Source organism: Mastigoproctus giganteus, chromosome 7 (assembly GCF_048544385.1).
Source record: "Mastigoproctus giganteus isolate SK-2022 chromosome 7, ASM4854438v1, whole genome shotgun sequence".
NCBI classification, from domain to species: Eukaryota; Metazoa; Arthropoda; class Arachnida; order Uropygi; family Thelyphonidae; genus Mastigoproctus; species Mastigoproctus giganteus.
The window spans coordinates 194,704,406-194,727,243 of record NC_143581.1 but is presented as its reverse complement, the minus strand read 5'-3'; the positions used below and the strand labels follow the sequence as shown (position 1 = coordinate 194,727,243).

At 39.5% G+C, this 22,838-nt stretch overlaps 1 protein-coding gene across 1 annotated transcript in view; it reads left to right on the top strand.

Moving 5' to 3' along the window:
* Positions 1-22,838, top strand: part of LOC150083513 (phosphatidylcholine:ceramide cholinephosphotransferase 1-like) — a 152,831-nt gene that overhangs the window by 74,652 nt on the left and 55,341 nt on the right. The window contains exon 3 of the mRNA XM_090377326.1: positions 18,049-18,166. Within this exon, the coding sequence (XP_090233452.1) occupies positions 18,049-18,166 (118 nt within the window). The remainder of the gene's footprint in view (positions 1-18,048; positions 18,167-22,838) is intronic.

The following is a 22,838-nucleotide window of genomic DNA, read 5'->3' as shown; positions in this document are numbered from 1 at the left end:
GCTGAGAGGTGGCAAATGAAGTTTAATATTGACAAATGTAAAGTACTACACATGGGAAACAGCAACCCCAGAGCAACGTATCAACTCTGTGGTACTACACTGACAGTGGTAGAGAATGAAAGTGACTTGGGGGGTGGTTGTGCAGGCAGATATGAAGTTCTCTGAGCAGTGCAGACGGGCTGCAAGAGTAGCTCATGGTGTATTATCAATGATATACGGGAATTTTTCCAGCAGGGATAAGGAGGTGATTATTCCATTGTATAAGGCAATGGTCAGGCCACACCTAGAGTACTGTATACAGGTCTGGAGGCCTCATTTCAAGAAGGATGTAGAGCTGCTGGAACGAGTACAGAGAAGGGCAACAAGATTAGTGAATGGAACAAAGGGGTGCTCTTACGAAGAAAGGCTTAAGTTTTGCAAATTACAGTGTCTGGAGACTAGGCACCAGCGAGGTGATCTGAAAGAGGTGTATAAAGCCTTGAATGGTTTAAGCATGCTCAATGCTGATGGGATTCTTCCTCTAGCTCAGAAAAATCACCTGAGAGGGCATAAATTCAAATTGAGGAAAGACAGATGTAGGATAGACGTGCGGAAATTTGCCTTTAGCCAGCGGGTGGTTGGTTGGTGGAACAGACTTCCATCCCTTGTGGTGGAGGTTGATAGCCTAAATAAGTTTAAGGCTCAGCTGGACAGGTATTTTGAACGAACAGAGGGGTGAAGTGGAAGTGGGGTTTTTTTTTTTTTTTTTGGCTGATGCTGCATAAGCTTGCTTTCTTGCATCAAATGCCTCTACTAATGCTAATGCTAGAGAAAGTGGGAGTAATCTACTGACCAGAAGATTGTGAAGAGTATATAGTGAGTCTCTACATGCAGATGAAATGGGCAAGCAACTGCGAATGTCGTATTATGGTTGACTTCAAAATGTCCCAGGTTGATTGGAATAAGTGGGAGGAAAAATCATCATGTGGGAAACATTTTTTTAAATGAACTAAATGATTATTGTTTTTCCAGCATGTTAGAGAAAATAATGTGACCTCATTACTCATGAATCGGATGACATCTCGGGGCTACAAGTGCTGCAACCATTTTCAGGTGATCTCGCAATTATCAGTTGGGAAATGATGAAAGGCGTTTCAGTAGTTAAAGGTAAAGGCACAGGGTTTAATTTCAGAAGAGGGGATGTGGAAATTTTAAGGTGCTATATGGCATCTATTTATTGGGTGGATTGCAGAATGAGGGTGAATACATTTGAATTATGGAATACCTTTTAAGTAAAAATTACAGACGTTACAAAAACATACTTTCCGTTAAGAAAATATTCTGGGAGGAGGAAGTAGAAATGGATGACTGGAACTGGCCTGTGAAATACAGCAGAAAAGATAGCATGGGATAGTTACAGAGCAATGAAAAGTACTGAAGCCTACAACAGGTACAAGTTGATCCGTAATAGTACCACAAATAAGGTCAAGAAGGCCAAGGCTGCATATAAGAAAGCATTGGCTAAGAGAGCAAAGAATGGGAACAAGGAATTTTTTGTGTATATGAATACAACAAAGAAGAAAGCTAATCAGATCAGACCCTTTTGTGCTGGGTGTAGGAAAGTCTCTTAGATAACCCAGCTGATGTTGTGATTGAACTGAATAGGTACTTTGCATCGGTCTTTACTGACAAAAGACCCTTCATGCTAAGAAGAGGCTGTGTGAGTGAGGTTAAGCTATATGAAATTAGTGATGCCATAATTGCAGATGATTGTTTATTAGAAAACTTTTGAGCATAAAGGCAAGTAAGGCTTGATGGCATATACTCTGTAGTTTTGAAGGATAGCACAGGGGAGTGTATTGAACCATTGAGGTTTATTATGAGGGAATCTTTCAACTTGGGGAGATTTCTTTAGATTGGAGAAGTGCCAAACATATAAAAGCAGTTCTAAGGGTGAAATTGGTAACTACAGACTGGTTAGTCTGCCTTCAGTGGTAGGAAAAAAATCTTAGAGGCAATGATTAAGAGTGCAATCCGGGGACATTTAGATATATATGGCTTTGTTAAGAGTAAATCATACTTAACTAACGTAGTAGGCTATTTTGTCAATTTCGATAGGTTTTTTTTTTTTTTTTCAATTTTAGCAAAACATTTGACTCAGTCCCTCATGAGAGGTTATTGCACAATCTTGAACAGGTGGGGATTACTGGTTAGATTCTAAGGTGGGTGGCTGCAAGGCAGAGGGTTGTGATTAATGGATATTCTTCAGATTGGTGTAACTTCAGGAGTGAGTCCCTCAAGGATCTGTTCTTGGACCACTATTGTTTAAATGACATCGAGAAGGAATTGAAGGCGTGAATTGATGTCAAAATCTGCAGATGACATAAAATTGGCAGTCGTTAATGATCAGTGCCAAGCAGTGCTCCTTCAGGATGACTTGAACAGACTTCAGAGATGGTTGGAAAAGTGACAGCTATGTTTTAATGCTGCTAAATGCAAGCAAGGTCTTACACTTGAGGAATAGCAACCCACAAATAAATTATATACTTTGTGGGGTTGAATTAAAAACAGTGGAGGAGGAAAGGGATCTGGGAGTTACAATACAGGCAGATATGAAGTTTTCTGAACAGTGTAAACAGGCAGCAAGGAAATACCATTATGTCCTATCGATGATATATAGAATGTTATCCTGTAGAGATAGGGAGGTCATAATCCCACTGTATAAGGCAATTTTAAGACCACATTTGGAATACTGTTTTTAAGTATGGAGACTTCATCTGAAAAAAATACTTTGAGCTTCCTGAGAGGATCCAAAGACGGGCAACTTGAATGGTGATCATCAGAAGGGTGACTGTATGAGGGAAAGACTCCGGTTATGTGGGATACAGAGCTTGGCAACAAGGCACCTCAGAAGTGAACTGATTGAGGTTTATAAGGCTCTGAGAGGGATTATTAAAATGAATGAAGGTGGAATTCTGGTTGTTATAAAGTATTCCAGAACTAGCGATCATAAATTCAAAAATATAGGGGTTGTGGTTTTGATTAGATTGTAGGAAGGGTTTTTTTTTTTTGTGGTTTCTTTACATATGGCTATTACTATGAGGACCGGTATGAAAGTAATTCCTCCTAATTTTTTGCTTTCAAATATGGTGCCATAGATCATTTTGTGTGTCACTGAGTGGTTACTAGAGGTCTCTAGTTTGACTATACTGAGTGGTGCTGTCATCTGTCTCGTGGGTGCAGCACACGGATAGTTCAAAATGGTAGATGTTACAGATATACATATCAAGCAGAGTGTGGTGATTGAATTTTTTACCAAGGAAGAAGTGACTCCTATCAAATTCCATACACATCTCAAAAATTGTTTGTGGTTACATTACTGTAGATGTGAGTACGGTTAGATGTTGGGTAAGACACTTTAAGAGCTGGGAAAGTGACATTAGTGGACATAGTGTGTATCTGTCAGAGGTACCAATGGTCCTCTGACAGATACACACTATGTCCACTATGTCTGACAGATACACCCCCCACAAAACCATGTAAAAGTGTCACTGTGAAGTAGCAAAATCTGCAAAGGCCAGACAAAGGTGTGAGTAGTGTGGGTATCATGAATAGTGTTGTTCATCTGGCCACTTAGTTACTGGAAGGTCCCCACCCCAACAGGAAGGAGCATTCGTCCATGGCACAAGGAGCCTGTCAGTGGAGGGATGCCTGTCAGGGTCTACCCCTTCTACCAAGGAAGGAGAGAGAGACAACCCAAGAAATGAAGAAAGGATAGAGGGAAGGGGGAAAAAGTGTTGAGAAATAGTGGAAACCACGTAGAGAGGGTGAGCAGATGTACAGAAGCTGCTAATGGGAGAACACCCTTGAGAAGGGCGAGTAAGGACAGCAAGAGTGCAAGTTGATGACAGAGACAGAAACAGGAGTGAGTGCCGTGAGATCAACAGAGAAGGCACTTCTTCCCAAAAGAGGGAGGGAGAGTGCAAGCACAGAGACATCACACACCAACGTAGCGGTCTGCGATTAAATCCTACCCAAAAGGGTTTGCAAATTATCTTGAGGTTTTGTGCCTGATTGTAGAGAAGACTGGGTTCAGGCGTAGCCCAGTTGAGTGGGCTAGTCGAGACCTGGTGGGATGGCAGGTGTGGAAGCAGTGGCCATAAGGTAACTTCTTCGTTTGAAGAGAGCTGTACAAAATTGCAGGAAGGAGCCAAAAGCATTCCTTGTTTACAATCAGGGAATGGAGAGAATGAAGGTCTGAAAGATTAGTCTGAAGGAGGAGCTGGTGCCCCGAGGTCAGGGTACACCACATAGTCGTGTAAGAGATGAGACCATTTTTCTTTCTCACTGGTGAGAAAATGACATTGCTGACAAGCCCTGGAGTGGCTGGCCTGTAATGCCAGTGACAAGAGCCAGATCGATGCATTGATCAAAGAGGACCGCCTCATCACAACACGCAAATAATGGAATGCAGTAGGTATATGGAAACCTGCTTTTATAACCATCATAAAGGAACTAGGCTATAACAAGGTTCCCACCCGGTGGGTCCTGAAAATGCTGACACGTGAGTACAAACAATCTCGGAAAGCCATCTGCTCGGAACTTCTCCAGTGCTACAAGAGCGAAGGAGAGGTTTTTCTTTCGTGCATAGTCACAGGTGATGAAACCTGGGTGCACCAGTATAACCCTGAAACGAAGAGACAGTTGATGGAGTAGCACCATCAAAATTTCATGTGAAAGAAGTTCAAAAGACAGCCTTCTATTGGTAGTGTCATGGTGACAGTGTTTTGTAAAAGATGGGGTCTTGCTTGTTGACATTTTGGAGCTTGGCACCACAATCAGCTCAGATTGATATCTGGAAACACTGAAAAAGTTGATAGCCTGCATCCATAGAGTTCGATTGGACAAAAACCTTAATGAGATTCTTCTCCACGACAGTGCACTACCCCACACCAGTCTGCACATGATGGAGGCCATTGCAAAACTAGGGTGTACTCTTCTTCCTCACCCTTCTCATAGCCCGGATGTTGCATCTTCCATCATCTCTTTGGCCTGCTGAAGGATGCACTCCATGGAACCCATTTTGCAGATGACAGTGTTCACAAAGCCCTCCAGAACAAGAGTAAGGACTTTTACAGGATTTGAATACCGCATCTGACTCAGAGATGGCAGAAGTGTATAGAAAATGATGGTGACTTTGTGGAAAAGTAAGTGTTTATTAATGATTGAGGATTAATTGATGTAAAAGGCATAGTTGTAGGAATTAAATTTTTTGAAGAAAAAAAATGGCAGCATCACTTTTGTACTGCTCCTTGTATTATCAAACTTGCCTGAAATGTAAAGCAATGTACAGTGTTACCTAACTTGTTTGTGCTGATTCTGAAGTATGGGAGAAATTTTTCCAGTATCTTTAGTTTTTGTGAAATTTCTACCTCTGTTTTTCTTAAAAGTACTAAAGTATAAAATTAAATATTACTTTTCAGAAAAAGGATATCATGTAAGTATGTACTTGTGCATGGGTATAACCCCCATGCACAAGTACATGGTGGGTGACCACCCAGGTGTGAACCAACGTAAGCAGGGATCGATGTGTGGCGCCCACACCACATGGAGGAACGCCGCCCCTCTATGTTACCAGGCAGTACTAGGTGGAAGATGACTCTCATCAACCAGTCAAATACCACCACTTTGCTTATTGGAGGCTTGAAGTGGTGGAACCCATGTTTAGTCTCTAGAGCTAAGTTCCGGTTAGTCCATCCCTATCTCTTCCACCATGCAGTATGATTGATGACTTTTGAGGTTATGATGAACGTCGTGGCGAGATTCAATATTCCTTACATTTCGAGGGTACAGCTCTAAAACGGTTTTCGCAGGCTGGCCGCTAGTTAGTACACCAGACCGGACCTATTGGTAACTCTCTAGGAGGCTTCCGGATCAGCTAGTGTATAATCTTGCTACCTCTACTCTGCCAGATAGTAACTGGAGGGAGTCCGAGTAGTGTGTATGCGGGGAGCATTGTCGAGGCCACGTTATGTCAAGGATCTGGGTATATTCTTACCACATGTACGCCATATCCAAAAATTTCATTACTTCATACAGCATGTCCCACCCACTTTTTCTTACTATTGAATACACCATGAATTGTCAAACTAATAGAGCAAGCTTATCTGTGAAAAGATCTAAACCTCCCAAGGTCTTCCTAATTCATTTCACAAATATACGTGGTCTCAATTCTAATCTCAACGATGTCCATTTCCACTTGCAGTCTGCCAAACCTCATGTACTTTTTCTGACAGAATCTCAGTTATCGGTTGATTCAACTACTGCTCATCTCAGATGCCCAAATTATTTGCTGTATGATTCCTTTCGCCTCAAAGGTGGTACTTGTGCATATGTCCGTTCTGATATTCCCTGTCAGAGACTTGGCAATTTGGAATCTCCTCTCTTTGATCTTCTCTGGCTTAAAATCTCTCTACCTCATTGTGTCTAATTCATCTGTTGTCTCTACTGTTCTCACAACTCGACTAATCACTTGGAGCTCTTTGACTTCCTCTCGTTGCAACTTGACTTTCTCCAGTCCAACTCTCCTAACAGTGAGGTAATTTTCCTTGGTGATTTTAATGTTCACAGCCCCAGCTGGCTTCCGTTTTCTAGTCACACTGACCCAGCAGGTCGAGATGCCGAGGCTTTTGCAATTACTAATGACCTAGCACAGATTGTTCATTTACCTACAAGAATACCGGACAATCCTAATCATACAGCCAATACGCTTGATCTTTTTCTCACAAACAACCCTTCTAAGTACACGGTCGAAGTGAGAGCTCCTTTAGGCACTCCAGATCACAACTTGGTGATTGTCTCTTCTCCAATGGAACCTTTATCTCATGGCTATTCCCAACCTCGTGTTGTTTGGCATTACAAGAATGCAAAATGGAATGACCTGCGAGACTTTTTTCTTCTTTTCCTTGGTCGGATTACTGTTTCAAAAGTTCTGATGTCAACGTTTGCTCAGATCGTGTCAGTGAAATTATTCTTGCAGGAATGGAATCCTTTATCCCACACTCCACTTTAAAATCTCGTCCTTTATCTAAACCTTGGTTTTCCAATAAATGTGCTAAGGCTGTCCAAGAGAAGAATGTTGCATATTGTAATTGGCCTGTTTCTATTTCTTCAGTTTCATTTTCTGCCTACACCAAAGCTCGCAACAATTGTAAAGCAGTTATTAATCAGTCCAAACTAGAGTTTGAACAGGCTAAGAGTAGAAAACTTGCTTCTTGCCCTAATGGTAGCCGAGCATTCTGGTCTCTTGCCAAAGCTATTGGCCACAACTTTTGCCCATCTCTGCTCCCACCTCTGTCCAAACCAGATGGTTCTGTTGTCACTTCAGCCAAGGATAAAGCTGACCTGCTAGCATCCCATTTTTCTTCCAGCTCATGTATTAATGATCTTGGTAAAACACCTCCCACCATTCCCAACACACTCCATTCAATGCCTCCTGTGGTCTTCCGTCAAAAGGATATCAGAAGGATTTTGATGAATCTCGATGCTAAGAAAGCTCCAGGTCCTGATGGTATTTCTCCACTTGTTCTCAAAACCTGTGCTCCTGAACTTACTCCTATTCTTTGCCGCCTTTTTTCACTTTCTTATTCTAAAGGTGTTTTTCCTTCTGCTTGGAAATTTGCTCATATCCAGCCAGTTCCTAAAAAGGGTGACAAATCCCTCCCATCCAATTATTGTCCCATTGCAATTACTTCTACTCTTTCCAAAGTAATGGAGAAATCAATTAACCACCAACTCTTAAACTACCTAGAAACCTTCCGTCTGATCAACGATCACCAGTATGGATTCCCTGGTGATATTCTGGCTTATGTTACCCATTTATGGACTAATTCAATGGAAAGGTTCAGTGAGACACAAGTAGTTGCGCTTGACATCGCAAAGGCTTTTGATCGTGTTTGGCATAAAGGTCTTCTAAACAAGCTTCCATCTTATGGTTTGCCAACTGTTTTTAGTAATTGGTTATCCAGTTTTCTCTCTGATCGCTCACTGAGGGTGATGGTTGATGGCTCTCTGTCTTCTAACTTCTCCACTAATGCCGGTATCCCCCAAGGTTCAGTTCTTTCCCCCACTCTTTTCCTCTTGTACATCAATGACCTTCTTCCATTGACTGGAAATCCTATCCATAGTTTTGCCGATGATAGCACATTGCATTCAACTTTCCATTTTGAGAAACCTTGTCCTGCTCAATCAGCTTCAACTTCTCGAAAATCTGCTACCAATTCCTTAAATGCCGATCTTCAGGTAATTCTCCAGTGGGGCAAAGACAACTTAGTTGATTTCAACCCTTCTAAAACTCAGTCTTGTCTTATATCTCGCAAAAAAGGATTCTTCTGCTCCTATGCTTATCTTTAGTGACACTCCAATTTCTAGGCAAAAGGATATATCTCTTTTGGGGATTACCCTGACTTCTAATCTCTCTTGGCACAAGCACATTACAAATATTGCTTCCTCTGCATCTAAAAAACTTGGTTTTCTCTTTCGCTCTCGGCGTTACTTTTCTTCCAAACACGATTGCGATTTATTATTTCTTCCAAATTGCGATTTATACAGAGCTGCTCACTCTGTATAAATCGCAAATCCGCCCTGCCATGGAATATTATTCCCACATCTGGGGTGGTGCCCCCAAAACCTCTCTCAGGCTTCTTGATTCCATTCAGAAGAGGGCAGTTAGGTTAATTAATGATTCATCTCTAACAGAGTCTCTCCACTCGCTGTCTCATAGACGCACTGTTTCTGCTGCATGCCTCTTCTGCAGATACTTCCATGGGCACTGTTGGCACTGTTCTTCTGAATTGGCTTCTATAATTCCCGCTCTCTCTCTTTCAAAACAGTCCGAACACGTGCCGCCACCAGCCAACATCCATTTACTGTCCAACTTCAAACCCACAGAACCAACTTTTCATCTTTCTCATTTATTCATTCAACTGCCGTTTTCTGGAACAACCTTCCTTCATACGTATTTCCTGAAAATTACAATCTACAGAAGTTCAAGTCCAGTGTCAACAAATATCTTCTTTCGTCTTCTGAATCTCCAACCCAAGCATGGTACTAAGTACTATAGGTTCTAATACCTCTCGTGTTTGGGGTTCACATAAAAAAAAAAAAAAAAAAAAAAAAAAAAAGTGTTCGGAAGATAATTGATTTTTTTTTCTTTTCTTATTTTCATGGATTTGAAGAAAATCTGTTTGGATGGAACTAATGTTGCTGGAACCAGTTGTAAATTTTATACTATTTTATTTAATTAATTTTATTTTTATTTTATTTTTTTATATTTTCAGTTTCATTCATTTATGACTGAACTAAACCTTTTCAAGAATTCTTTTGTCTATGTATATATATATATATATATATATATATATTTATCTGAACTAAATCTGAACAAAATTTTGCCGTCATTTGAACTTTGAATGAATTTAACAAATTTTTGATTATTGAAATCTCTTACTGTTCATTTGATTATATCCACTACATATTTTCATCTATATGTTAAATTAATTATAATGTAGTGAAACTACAAATTCTGGGCCCCTATGCGAGTTCTTGAACATGCTCTCCCTATGCTCTTTAACAACCATTCCAAGCCAGCATTGGTGGACCTACTGGTTTAATAGTTTTGCTACTGTATTATTACCAGTGTACCAAAGTAACACAAATTGCAAAGCACAAGAGATGTTAAATTGCCAAGTCAACCAAGTAACAAACACACCCTGTGTTTGTTATAATGGTTTATGCGAACAAAGCTCCATTAGATAAACAATATGTTTTCATAGCTAAACAGCTTTTGAATATATATATATATATATATTTTTTTTTTTTTTTTTTCCCTCAATGGTATCAGACTATCCTTGATTCTGGAGTCTTAGACCCAGGCCAAGCACATAAATTAATTGAAAATAAATGCACCTTCACTGTATTTAATGATATAGTCACAGTTTTCCAAAAGAAGACTTGGTGACAGAATGCGCGACTGGAATATGGAGTTTTTGTTGGCAGTCTTTCTTCAACTACGTCAAACTCCTATGGAAGTGGCCACCAAAACGTTTTTTTTTTTAGCAGTGCAGGACAATCCTTGCACCAAGCTGGACCCCTGTTTTCTGACACTTCCCTCCCCCCCAATACTTTTTTAGGCTAATGGCGACTTGAACATGTATTCAAAGAAAAGTTGACTTTTGATTTATGTTTGCATGGACAGATTAATTCCTGTTCACATGGAACGTATGTATGTTCAAATTGTGATTTGAGATTTTATTGATATATGATGGTTAATTCTGAAAAAAAGTGCTGCTAAAAGAAGAAAGCATAAAAGACAGTCTATTTACATCAAGCGTCAACTTAGTATAATTTGTACAAATTTAGTCGGCCCCGGGTGCCAAGCGTTCCGTGGCCAAGCGATTTCAGTGCGTTTATACAAGTGAACTATCTAAAGAGCTTTTGCCAATACATATTCTGTTTATTTCTGAATAGCGTTTTCTTCATTTCATTTTATATTTCAGTAGCTCTTTCGTTCTACAAGTAGTAGGCAAAGGCCCAGAAAGGAAAGACACCTTTCTGTTTCTTTTTCCTTTAGTACTAACTTAACTAACAGCCGCTTGGTCACCTCGTGGCACTGCTCCTGCCTCCCCGTGGCGGGGCCGGTAACCTGGGAGGTAAAGAAAAACCCCCAGGGCCAAAAGGAGCCAACATGGATAAAAATACTTATCCACCATTAGAGCCTTCGAGCTCCAGGGCAGAAAATTACAATGACCATGACACAAATCATGATTTAGGTAACAACACCAAAAGACTGAAAACTGATAGGATGGAGCAACCCTGCCCATCTTTTCTAATCTTCCATTCCCTCTCTAGTCAACCTATGAGTAAACTGTCTCCCTTTGTGATTCAGAAACATCTAGAAGGTATTGCAGGATGTCCTAAGACTGTTAAGAGACTGCAATCAGGAGACCTATTAGTGGAAACCAATAACCACAGACATTCGGAGAAACTTTTACAACTAAGTAATTTTGCTGGTATCCCAGTAAAAATATCTCCTCACGCAACCCTAAATTCATCGAAGGGTGTGATATCCAGTTGGGATCTTCTAAATGTCAGCAAAGAAGAAATAACCCAAGAGCTGCAGGGACAAAATGTCATTGAAGCAAAGCGCATAATGACTAAAAAAGACAATCAACTTACACCTACCAGAAACATTATTCTCACGTTTAATACCCCTGACTTACCCACCTCTGTAAAAGCAGGTTATTTGCTATGCCGCATTCACCCATATATTCCCAATCCTTTACGATGTTACAAATGCCAAAAGTATGGCCATTCGCAAACTGTGTGCAGAGGAGTTCCAGTCTGCCCCAATTGTGGGTCCTCTGAACACAATCAAAGTGACTGTTCAGCTACAAAAATGACGTGCGCTAACTGCAAAGGTGACCACCCTGCATATTCCAAAACCTGTGAAAAATGGAAAACAGAGAAAAAGATCGTAAAATACAAGGTTGAGAATAAAGTCAGCTACCAAGAAGCTAGAAAACAAGTTACACCTACTATAAACAAAAATTTAACCTATGCCAATGCAGTAAAAAAATATGAAACAGTCTCCACTCAAACAGATGTCACAGTTTCCACTAATAAATCAATTTCTGATTGGGCTAGAACTGTCCTCTCTGAGAAACAACCAAGTGTACGCAAACAACAGCCCAAAGTTTCAGACCAGGCAAATAATACTCCTCTGACAATACCAGCAGCATCTCCTCCTCCAATGAGTACTACTACGTCCGATATTACAAACTCAAATGCAATGAAAAATACCCAGAACACAACCATGGATACAGATAGCACATCTATACAGGAAGATCCAATTTTAGAAATTCACGCTGAAGAAGAAGAAATGGACACTGGTCGGCCAGTTTTCTCCAAAAAGGATAAATCAAAATTAGAACGTCATAAGCCAGTCACCTTCAAAAAACAGTCAGATACAGCTCCATTAGTTAAACACAAATAATGCCTTGTATTTTGCAATGGAACTGCAGAGGCTTTCGTTGCAATACAGACGATATTCATGACCTGATAAATCGGTATTCGCCAGTTGCTCTTTGTCTCCAAGAAACTTACTTAACTTCACAAATTTCTCCTTCGATAAAGAACTATTGTCTTTATCGAAGAGACCGTAATACAGCAAATGCTGCCCATGGTGGTGTTGCAATTCTGATAAACTCAAAGATCCCAACAAAGCATATCCCACTGCAAACTGGAATAGAAGCTGTTGCTGTTCGTATAACGCTCCATATTTCATTAACACTTGTGTCAATCTACTTGCAGCCAAACCATACATACTGTTTAAAAGAACTTGAAGACCTCATCATACAGATACCTCCACCTTTCTGTATTTTAGGAGACTTTAATGGTCACCACCCACTATGGGGCGCTACTAAATTAGATAGACGAGGTCGACTCATTGAAAGCCTATTAGAGTCACTAAACCTAGCCATACTGAATACTGGCATGCACACTCACATTCAGCTCCCAACTGGACATACTTCAGCAATAGATCTTTCCATTTGTTCTCCAGTACTGGTCCCGACCATAGAGTGGTATGTTATAAACGATCCTATGGGCAGTGATCACTTCCCAATTGTATGCAAGGTATTGATAGCACAGGCTCCTTTAACTAAACCCTGTAGGAAATGGAAATTTTCAAGAGCGAACTGGGCAAAATTTCAGTCATCAATCTGTTTCGATGAGAAAAAAATCCATCTCCAGCGTATTGATGATGTGACAGATTACATCACGTCGCATCTCCTCAACGTGGCTAAAGATACAATACCATTATCAAATCCACCGGGCCGTAAACACTATAATTATTGGTGGAATGAGGAGTGTACCAAAGCAAAAAAGGCAAAAAATAAAGCGTGGAATTTGTTTCGGCAATATCCAATCACAGCCAATCTGATAAATTATAAGAAAGAAAGGGCAAAAGCACGTTACGTACAGAGGCAAGCCAAAAAAGAATCCTGGACCCGTTTTGCATCAACAATTAACAGAAACACTGACAGCAAATTAATTTGGAAAAAAATTAGACAGCTTTCTGGTAAGTTTCCAACCATACCTTCTCCAGTCCTCTCCTGGAATGGGCGAGAATTATCTAGTCCCTCTGATATAGCTAATGCTTTGGGCAATACTTTTGCTGAGATCTCAGCAACATCAGCTTATACTACATCTTTCCAATGAATTAAAAACAGTCGAGAACAGTATTCTATTAACTTCCAAACTCCCCTCATTCTACCATATAACAAACCTCTACAATATTCTGAATTATTGCATGCCATTAAAACAGCTCGTAATGGTGCCGCAGGACCAGATGGCATCTATTATATCATGCTGCAACATCTTGATGACAAAGCTTTGCGCCTCCTCCTGGTCTTTTACAACCGTATTTTTTTAGAAAATGTTTATCCAGCTTCTTGGCACCATTCTATTGTTTTGGCTTTCCTGAAGCCTGGAAAAGATCCAACCAATCCCCATAACTATAGACCAATATCTCTGTCCAGCTGCCTCAGCAAAATCCTTGAAAAAATTGTCCACAGTAGACTTGTATGGATAATAGAGTCACAACATCTAATGAGCAATATTCAGCATGGCTTTTGACAAAACAGATCATGTTTAGATCTCATGATCAAGGCTGAATTTGCCATTCGCAATGCTTTCGTTAAACATGAGCATCTGGTAATGGTTTCTATAGATATACAGAAGGCTTTTGACACCACCTGGCGACATGGCATACTTAGTGATCTTTATTCTCTCGGTCTACGGGGCAATCTTCCCATATTTGTTCAGAACTTTTTATACACTAGATCGTTTCAAGTAAAATACCAAAACGACCTCTCTACAACTTTCATTCAGCAAGAAGGTGTTCCTCAGGGATCTGTACTGAGTGCCACTCTCTTTGCTCTTAGAATCGATTCCATCACTAAACAGCTTCCAAACACAGTTGAATCATATCTTTACGCTGATGACCTTTCCATTTCCTGTCATTCCCAAAGCATGAGATCTATTGAAAGGCAGCTTCAGATATCACTGAATAAAATACAACAATGGGCCAGCCTTAATGGCTATCGACTCTCACAACAGAAAACAGTTGCTATCCATTTTTGTCGACAACGCAAACTCCATCTGGATCCTGAACTTCAAATTTCCAATGTCTCCATCCCAGTCACTACTAACATCAGATTTCTAGGATTAATCCTTGACAACAAATTAAATTTCTTAGACCATATAAAAAATGTACGTACTTCCTGTTTAAAAAAGTTAAATATACTCAGAACTTTATCCGCCCTAACATGGGGTGCAGATCGCACCTCCTTACTTCGGTTATACAGGGCATTAATCCGATCCCGTCTCGATTATGGTGCACCTGTCTATGATTCTGCCAGAGCAAGTGCTTTGCGCTGGCTTGATCCAGTTCAGCACAGCGCCTTGAGGACTGCACTTGGGGCTTTCAGAACATCACCAGCACATAGCCTCTACATCGATGCACATGAGCCCCCTTTAACTCTACGTAGGAAAACATTGCTACTGAAGTATGCCGTTAAAATACATAGTTGTGCCTTGCATCCAACTCAGTCATACTTATTCAATCCACCATTAGAAAACCTCTACAGAATTAAGCCTAGCATAGTAAAACCAGCTGGTCTTCGCCTTCTTGAACTGATGCAGGTTTGGAATGTCCCCATTCATTCTGTACAAGAAGTAGTAACATGCGCTCAACCACCATGGACGTGTACTCCTCTACCCACCTGTGACACTTACCTTTGCCAGTGGGGAAAAAATGTTCTTCAAGAATCAAATGTGAAACAACTTCATGCAATTCACACTCACAGATATTCTGACTTTTCTCCAATTTATACAGATGGCTCTAAATCTAACTCAAACGTTGGAGCAGCAGCAGTGTTCCTAAATACCACTATTTCAGCATCCCTTCCACCTGAATTCAGTATCTTCTCAGCAGAATTATATGCAATTAAGCTAGCCTTAGAAAATCTCTGTTCTGACTGCTCATTAAAATTTGTTATTTACACTGACTCCCTCAGCTCAATTATGGCATTATCTAACTCCGCAGATAAAGATCACCCTTTCCTAAATGAAATTAGAAGATTATTACTGCAGATTGAAGAGCGCCACCAACTGATCACCTTCTGCTGGATTCCGGCACATTCTGGAATTTCTGGTAATGAACTGGCCGATAAAGCTGCAAAAAATCCATCTACCTTAAATTTAACCAATATACCTGTTCCAGCATCAGACTATCCACAAATTATTCGTGGTGCATGCCTAACAGAATGGACAGCACTCTGGCACTCTCAAAAAAATAACAAACTTTTTCAATTTAAACAGGATCCTAGAATTTGGCGTTCCAGTGTCCGTTCATCAAGACGAGAAGAAGTACTTCTTTCAAGATCAAGAATAGGCCATACACATTTGACTCACCTTCATTTACTCACAGGAGATGATCCACCACAGTGTCCACATTGTCCTCTAAATTTGACTGTGAAACACATTCTCATTGAATGCCCACACTATAATCAAGACAGAAATACAACCCTACTATCTTTGGTTAACCTTCGGAAACCAATAACCCTAGAGAATGTCATTGGTGACAATGCAAATATTCCTGAATTTTTTAATTTCCTGAAGAAAATTGGACTTTTTACTCATTTCTGATTTCTCCTTTTCTGACGTGACAAGAAATTATAATATTTTATTACAATAAAGGAATAGGCGCATTATAGCCAAAGCAGCTTATGCGCCAGAAACCCCCACAACAACAACAACAAATTTAGTCATAGTTTTGAATTGTATGTACAACGTAAATAGTGTAAAGTGTTTGTAAGTAGAGTATACATATCAGACACCTGCTTATTTTACCTTTAAACCTTTTGTTCTAAAGAAATAGATGAATGAGAGGACTGTTTGTTATGCTCCAACTATATTTGGTAGAAAGACTATTTAAATGTTGATAAATCTTGAAGTGTATGCAAAGATTATACTGTATTGTAAATGCATATGGATTTTGAAAGTGCTGTTCATATAGTTATAATAAATAACTTTCCCTGGTCAATTAAAAATTAAGATTTGCTGTATTATTGTTGAATAAAAAACTAATTATGAAATGCTCTCTAGTTTAATTTTTTTTTAAAAAGCCTAGTGAAAGCTGGATATGATTGATTGAGTTATTATTAATCATGTTCAATCAATAAGATTTCTTTTGTAAAATAATGCTGTCACTAGTTTAGCATCCATACTAAGAGCCCATCATACTGTATGTATGGTATTCTCTGTCGAGGCAGTTCCCAAGGGTTACTCGATAATTTGATGATGTTATCTGTTGTGGTATGACTGGCCACTTACCAACTAACCAGAAGGAATTCACCTGGAAATTTTCTACTTGGTTCCTGTTCCAAGTCCTGTAGAGACAGGCCATCTCTACTTGTTTTAACTTTGTACTGAGGTGCCCTTTTGGGAGGGGGGTGTAAGAAAGGAAAATAGACTGCACAAAAGAAAGATAGATTAGCAGGTGTGAGCAGGACAGATGGGAGGGGAATAACAGTGCTAGAGTATTGCATATTACTTTGTGGTGCCTGCATGTATTGTATTAATAGTCACTGCTGGGGAGGTATTAACATGTTTCCCTCCACAAAAATGTAATACCATACCTTTGTTGAAAGTTGCAGTAGTCCTTGTAAGGTGCAGACCATAATGATTGTAAAGAACTAGAAGTAAAACCTCAGCTACTAGGCTGCCCAGTAAAATATTAATTGCTTACTTTGGAAACAGTGAGATCTCTGATATTTTGCTTTATTATACTTGCAAATAGGAATGCTAAATACAGTGAACTCTTTAAAATCTAGCATGCTTGAGGATTGAGAGGTACTGGATTTTAGATAGCACCTATAAAATGTTTTCAATAAATATTAAGCACAAACAGCTGAACTTACAGCTGAAGCATTTATTATGATTATCTTGCTTGTTCATCTGTTTTTGTGGCAGTAGGATTTAAACTACATGGATAATGCAATGATCTCAATCTTCATAGCAGAACTTGCATTAGTAACAAATTGCTTTGATAGTGCACTATTTTTCAACATTTCTTATAATGCATGGCAACTTGCATTGAACATTTCATTTCAATTGTTTCATATGTGTGTTGTCACTAAACACTGCCTGCTATCTAATAAGAGGCTATTTCTAAATGTTGTATATCACTTCCATGATCATAATTGGTTCTACCAAAGAGACATCCTGGCACCAAAAATTGTAGTCATTACCAAAGACAAGCTTTTGACTTTGAAAGATTTGTATTTTTTATTATGTACTTTCTCATTTGCCTGACAATTGAGAAATTGTGTAATAAAACTTTTACGCTTTACAGCATTCTGTTTTTGTCATGGCAATGTTTCTGCTACTAATAATGACCAGAGGTGAGTTTTTGACCTTAAGGCATATATACAGCATAGAGACAAAAACTGTTATTCACAGTTCTGTCTTAGTTGCTAATATGGTTTTTAATTGTATAGCATTACCCGAAAAGGCAAATCTATTGTACATTTAAAAATCTAAGATACTGCTGAGATAGCAGTTTCAAAGCTAACTGGCTTTTAATCAGCTAGCAAGTGGTCTCAGAATCTACCTGCCAGCTGCTGAGCAGCTAATATCTCCATTTTAATGAGATAGGGGCTTATCATCAGCTGATGAAAAATGTCTATATCCATTTTAATCTCTGCTACATATAATAAAACAAAGTTTAAAAAAATGATAAAAAACTTTATTAATTTCTCTAAAAGCACTTCTTTTATAACTGAAGCAAATGATTTTAAGAAATTTGTTTTGTTGATTTATTTAATGGAAAATAAGACTTGCTGTTTTGCAAGTTGAACAACCTCATACTGTATATATGGAGAAAGGATACTTTTCATGGTGGATTCTTTTTCATATTTCTTTAATGTAATCTTTTTGTACTGTTTTTAGGTTTATAATTCTACGCCGGTGTTTCATGATTATGGGAATCTTATACTTCTTAAGAAGCATTACCATTTTTGTCACTCAGGTACCAGTGGCTAGTACTACTTACTTTTGTTCTCCAAAGGTAAGCATTATAAGTGCCAGGACTCAAATATTTGTAGAACTAACAGTTTGTTTGCAAGTTTACAGACTATATCTATACTATCTTGAGTTTCTTTTGAGGAATTTAAGTTTGGAAAAATTGAAAAACTTTGTACATAAATAATTTTCCTCAAATAAATTAAATAAATTTATGGCTAATCAGTAGAGCAGGATTGAACAACTTTCTGCATTGTTTGGGCTGTAAAGTAAAATTAAATCAAAATTTTGTAAAAAAAAATAAGTAAAATATTGTAAATACTTTAAAAAATCATTAAAATATAAAAAAATAAATATAGCTTTCCTCCTCTCACACACACTTCCCAGATAACAGATATACTGAACTTTAGAGAAGTTTCAGAATGAATCTGTCCTCCACATAAAAATGACAACAAGTGAAATAAATCTGCCCAGTTTTTGGTAACTTTGCTGCCAATCCAATGGAGAATCCTCCCTGCACTCCTTAAGAGCTCTTCCAAGTCTACATTCTGTTACCTGGAGGCTCAGAAAAGTTGATACGCTCCTGCAAATGGTAATGCTTTACAATATATAGAAGACTGATGCTGATTACAAGAAATTTATTGATGACAAATTCTATAAAGGTGTATAATCAGTGAACAGTTTTCATCCTAATGGCCATCAAGCAATGTGGTCACTGCACCAAAGTGGTACAAAGAACAGTGGTGTTACAATGACTGAGTGATCCACCTGATGCAAAGCTAGCATGATACTGTGTCCCATGTAGATCTCAATTTTGCTGCTGAGGCTTGACTGACTGAATAAATAGCTATTCTTTATATTAATATGAGGTGTTGGACCTAAGATTTCTGGACTGGAGCAATAAATTCATTTGGAGTTGTGTTAGTTACATGTTAGTGTTGTCCCTTCCGGAGTTTGTACATTGATCCCAGGACTTTTAAAGCATCTCTGGATCTTTGATTTCACAATGGTGCCTAGCATGTTTAGTCTCTAGAGCAAAGTTTCCGGCATCCCCCTCCCCCCCATACTTCTCCTTCAACCCATACACGGTACTAAGTTTTTAATACCTTTCGTGTTTGGGGTTTTCATAAAAAAAAAAAAAAAAAAAATTCTGTGATTCCGCTTCAGTCTCCATGTTGTCTTTGAATCGTTGTCCTTTTAATTGGACAATGATTCAAACACCTTTTTGGCAAACAGTGATCACAGTGTGCTGATGTTTGTTTGTTTGTTATTTGGTTTTTAGGAGTATTAGCAACTAAGGCCATATTGCTCCGGGGATATGCAGTGATCATTTCCTGACCTTTCCGCATCCTCCGTATTTGGTGGTCACGGGCTCGAACCCTGGTCTAATCAAGAAGCGTGTGCTATGCACTGCTGCTCCTGCCCACCTGGCTACAGAAGTGCCCTGTGTGCTGATGTGGGATTTACTCAAAGATGTAACTACCATCAGGGGTAAAGGAAAGGGTTTTTGCTTTCTTATAGGTGACTACGGTGGTCTGAGACAGTGTTTACATTCTATAGAGTGGGACCAACTGATGATGTTACCAACAGAAAATTCTAAATGGGAAGCATTCAAAGAATTAATCTTGGAAGCTACTAGACTTTTCTTTCCAACTAATAAATATTGTTCAAGATTTTGGCCTAAATGGATGTCAGATGAACTAATGTGACACGTAACAGAGAAGAAAAATGCATGGGGTACATATAAATTATCAGGTGACAGAGCCAATGTAGATATAAGCTGGTCTGTAATCAAGTCACAAAGGAGGTTAGGCAGGCAAAGGCAGATTACGAGAAATCTATGGCAAAGATGGAAAGAAAAACAGCAGAGTTTTATTACTTATGAAACACATTCATCTCCTTCCTTCTACAAGGAAGGAGATGAATCAGATTGGTCTACTTGATATTGGTGGTTCAGCTATTGATGATCCTGCTCAGGTAGCTGACAAGCTGAATGAGTATTTTTCATCTACGTTCACATATGAGGAGTTATTCAGGCAGGAGAATTCCAGAGATTTATTGAACTCTGGCAGTGAGCTAAATGATTTTGAATTAACTGAGAGCAAAGTGGAGGAGAAATTGTTGAAGTTAAACATAAGAAAGGCACCTGGGGTGGATGGGATCTATCCAGTTATATTAAAGGAGGTGGCAAAGGAAGTAAGCAAACCCTTAGCCATAATTATGAGAGTTTCCTTGGACTCAGGGGAGGTACCCATGGACTGGAGATGTGCAAATGTGACCCAAATTCACAAAGGAGGATCAAAGGGCGACAAGTAATTACAGACCTGTTGGTTTAACTTCTGTTCTGGGAGGACAAATGGGCCTGTTATACTGGGATCCATGGTAAATGATGATTAAGTGTTAGCCAGTAAAATAATTTAATTACAAATAGATACTGAATATCTTTGATTACAAATAGATACTGTAGCTTGCGAGACAAATCGTGCCTCTTTTTCAACAGAAAAATTGAAACTTAATTATTCTAACGGACACGTGCAATGGCATGGGGTAGGTCATTCAATCATTAAACTGGTGTTCATTGTTGCTGCACGGACGTGTGCAGTTTTTCTCCAGCGCTCGTCTAGACATAAAACAGTTGTCTCTAAGATGGGGTGTAGTCTCATGCCTTTGCAGCATTTCATGGCTCTCGAATTGCCCAATATATTGAGTGACTCTAACCAGAGGCGGTGGCAAAAGTGTCGGGAGTGGTCAATTATTTCATAGCCCTGCTTGGGATTGAGGTCATGGTGGGTGGGTGGACCAGAAGTGTTCCGCGATTGCGGACTGGTCAGTCTCAGCAAGGCGAATCGCTCTGTCGTGTTCTGCAAGGTGGTCTTGAAGATGTCTCGAAGTCTCTCCTATGTAGCAGCTGTCATAGTCTTTTCAGGCTATGCAGTATATTACACTGCTGCATAAGACAGGGGTGAAAGGGGTCTTTACACTGGAAACTAGAGAACATAAGCTTCTACCAGGTAACTGCACGCATTTATGCGGTATTCTCTGAGGATTTTCAAGATCTGGCCCGACATGCCTGAATAGTAGGGAATGTAGGCTGTAGGTATAGTGGCTTGAGTTGGTGGTTGTCTCGGGTGGACTGTGAGCTCCTGTGCTTGCAATAAGCACTTGTCTAATACGTGTGTTGGGTAGCCACAATTGATTAAGTCTGTCCTCGCTCTAGAAATCTTGTTGCGCCTAGCTTCATCTGTGCTGGAATGGCTCCAAACTCTGGAGAATAGAGTGCGAGCAATGCTGTTGAGATGATTGGGAGCATGGCCGGATCTGTAGTTTGTGAACTGTCTGCACCACATAGGCTGTGGTGCAGACAGTTCACAGAGGTTTACTGAGGTTTCTAGATATGGGCCCACGCATTTTACTAGGACATCCAGGAATGGGAGAGATCCATTAACCTCTAACTCTAGCGTGAACTGGATGAACACAGACAGGGAATTGAGATATTCTAGCAATGTTGTTTCAGAGCCACGTGGGATGACGGTGAAGATGTCATCAATGTATCTGCACCATGTTGTAATAGGTACTGGTGGGTTCAGGAATATCTGTTCTTCCAAATCTCCCATGGCGATGTTGGCTACTACGGAACTAACAGGGGCGCCCATAGCAGTGCCATGTACTTGCTGGTATACGGAATCCTCAAAGGTAAAGATGCTGCCTGACAAGCACAGGTTGAGGGTGGTACAGATGTCGTCAGTAGACAGTGATGTTCTGTTTGGAAGGTTTGAGTCATTCTCAAGGAGCCTCTTGGTGCAGTGTATGGCCTGTTGGACAGGGATTCATGTAAATAGTGACACTACATCAAATGATGCCATAACAGCATTGTCAGAAATTGAGAGCTCTTTAATAAGGCGAATGAATTCGCCGCTGTTATTGACAGTGCGGGTAGTATTTCCTACAAGAGGTGTGAAGAGTCATGCAATATATTTGGACAGTTCATATGTAGGTGCATTGCAGCAGAACACTGTGGGCCGGAGAGAAACCTCTCTGGCCCATAGTGGCTTATGGATTTTTGGTAACCAACACCTGGATTATGGATTTTTGGTAACCCATAAAACTGTGGCAGTTGGCAGCCCGTGGCATGAAGAACGTAGCATCATCGTCAAATTCTTGTTTAAGTATTTCTAAGTCTCCAAAGCTGTTTTATGAAGTTTGACAAAATATCATGCCAAAATTTTATGCAAATATGCTGTTCCTTAATTTCTGCCCTCTTACTTGGCTGCTATAACCCTATGACACACTAAATAGAAACACATATAAACACCAATTGCACAAAACCGCAATGTTCCGTTGGCATGGAACTTGCCACACTAACTGATAACGAATTAGTTAAGTGGTATCTTACAGCAGCTAAACCACATGTGGTTAGCACTCCACATGGCCAGTCTAGAAATGTTTGACTTGCACCTGATATATTAAACCCTTAAATAACTGCTTTTATAGGTATGATATCAGTCATCAGTAACTATATATTACTGCTGATTATAATAAAGACATATATTTTAAAATAACATAAAATAACTTGTTACTTTTTCTTGATGAAGCAATATCCTCTTTATTAATGTGTGTATTATTTGGCTGTTTCATCTGGATATGTATTCCAGAAAATTTCTTCAGTTTCAGCTTGTGTGAGCTACATTTCTTGAATTTTGTTGAAAGGCTGCACCTTC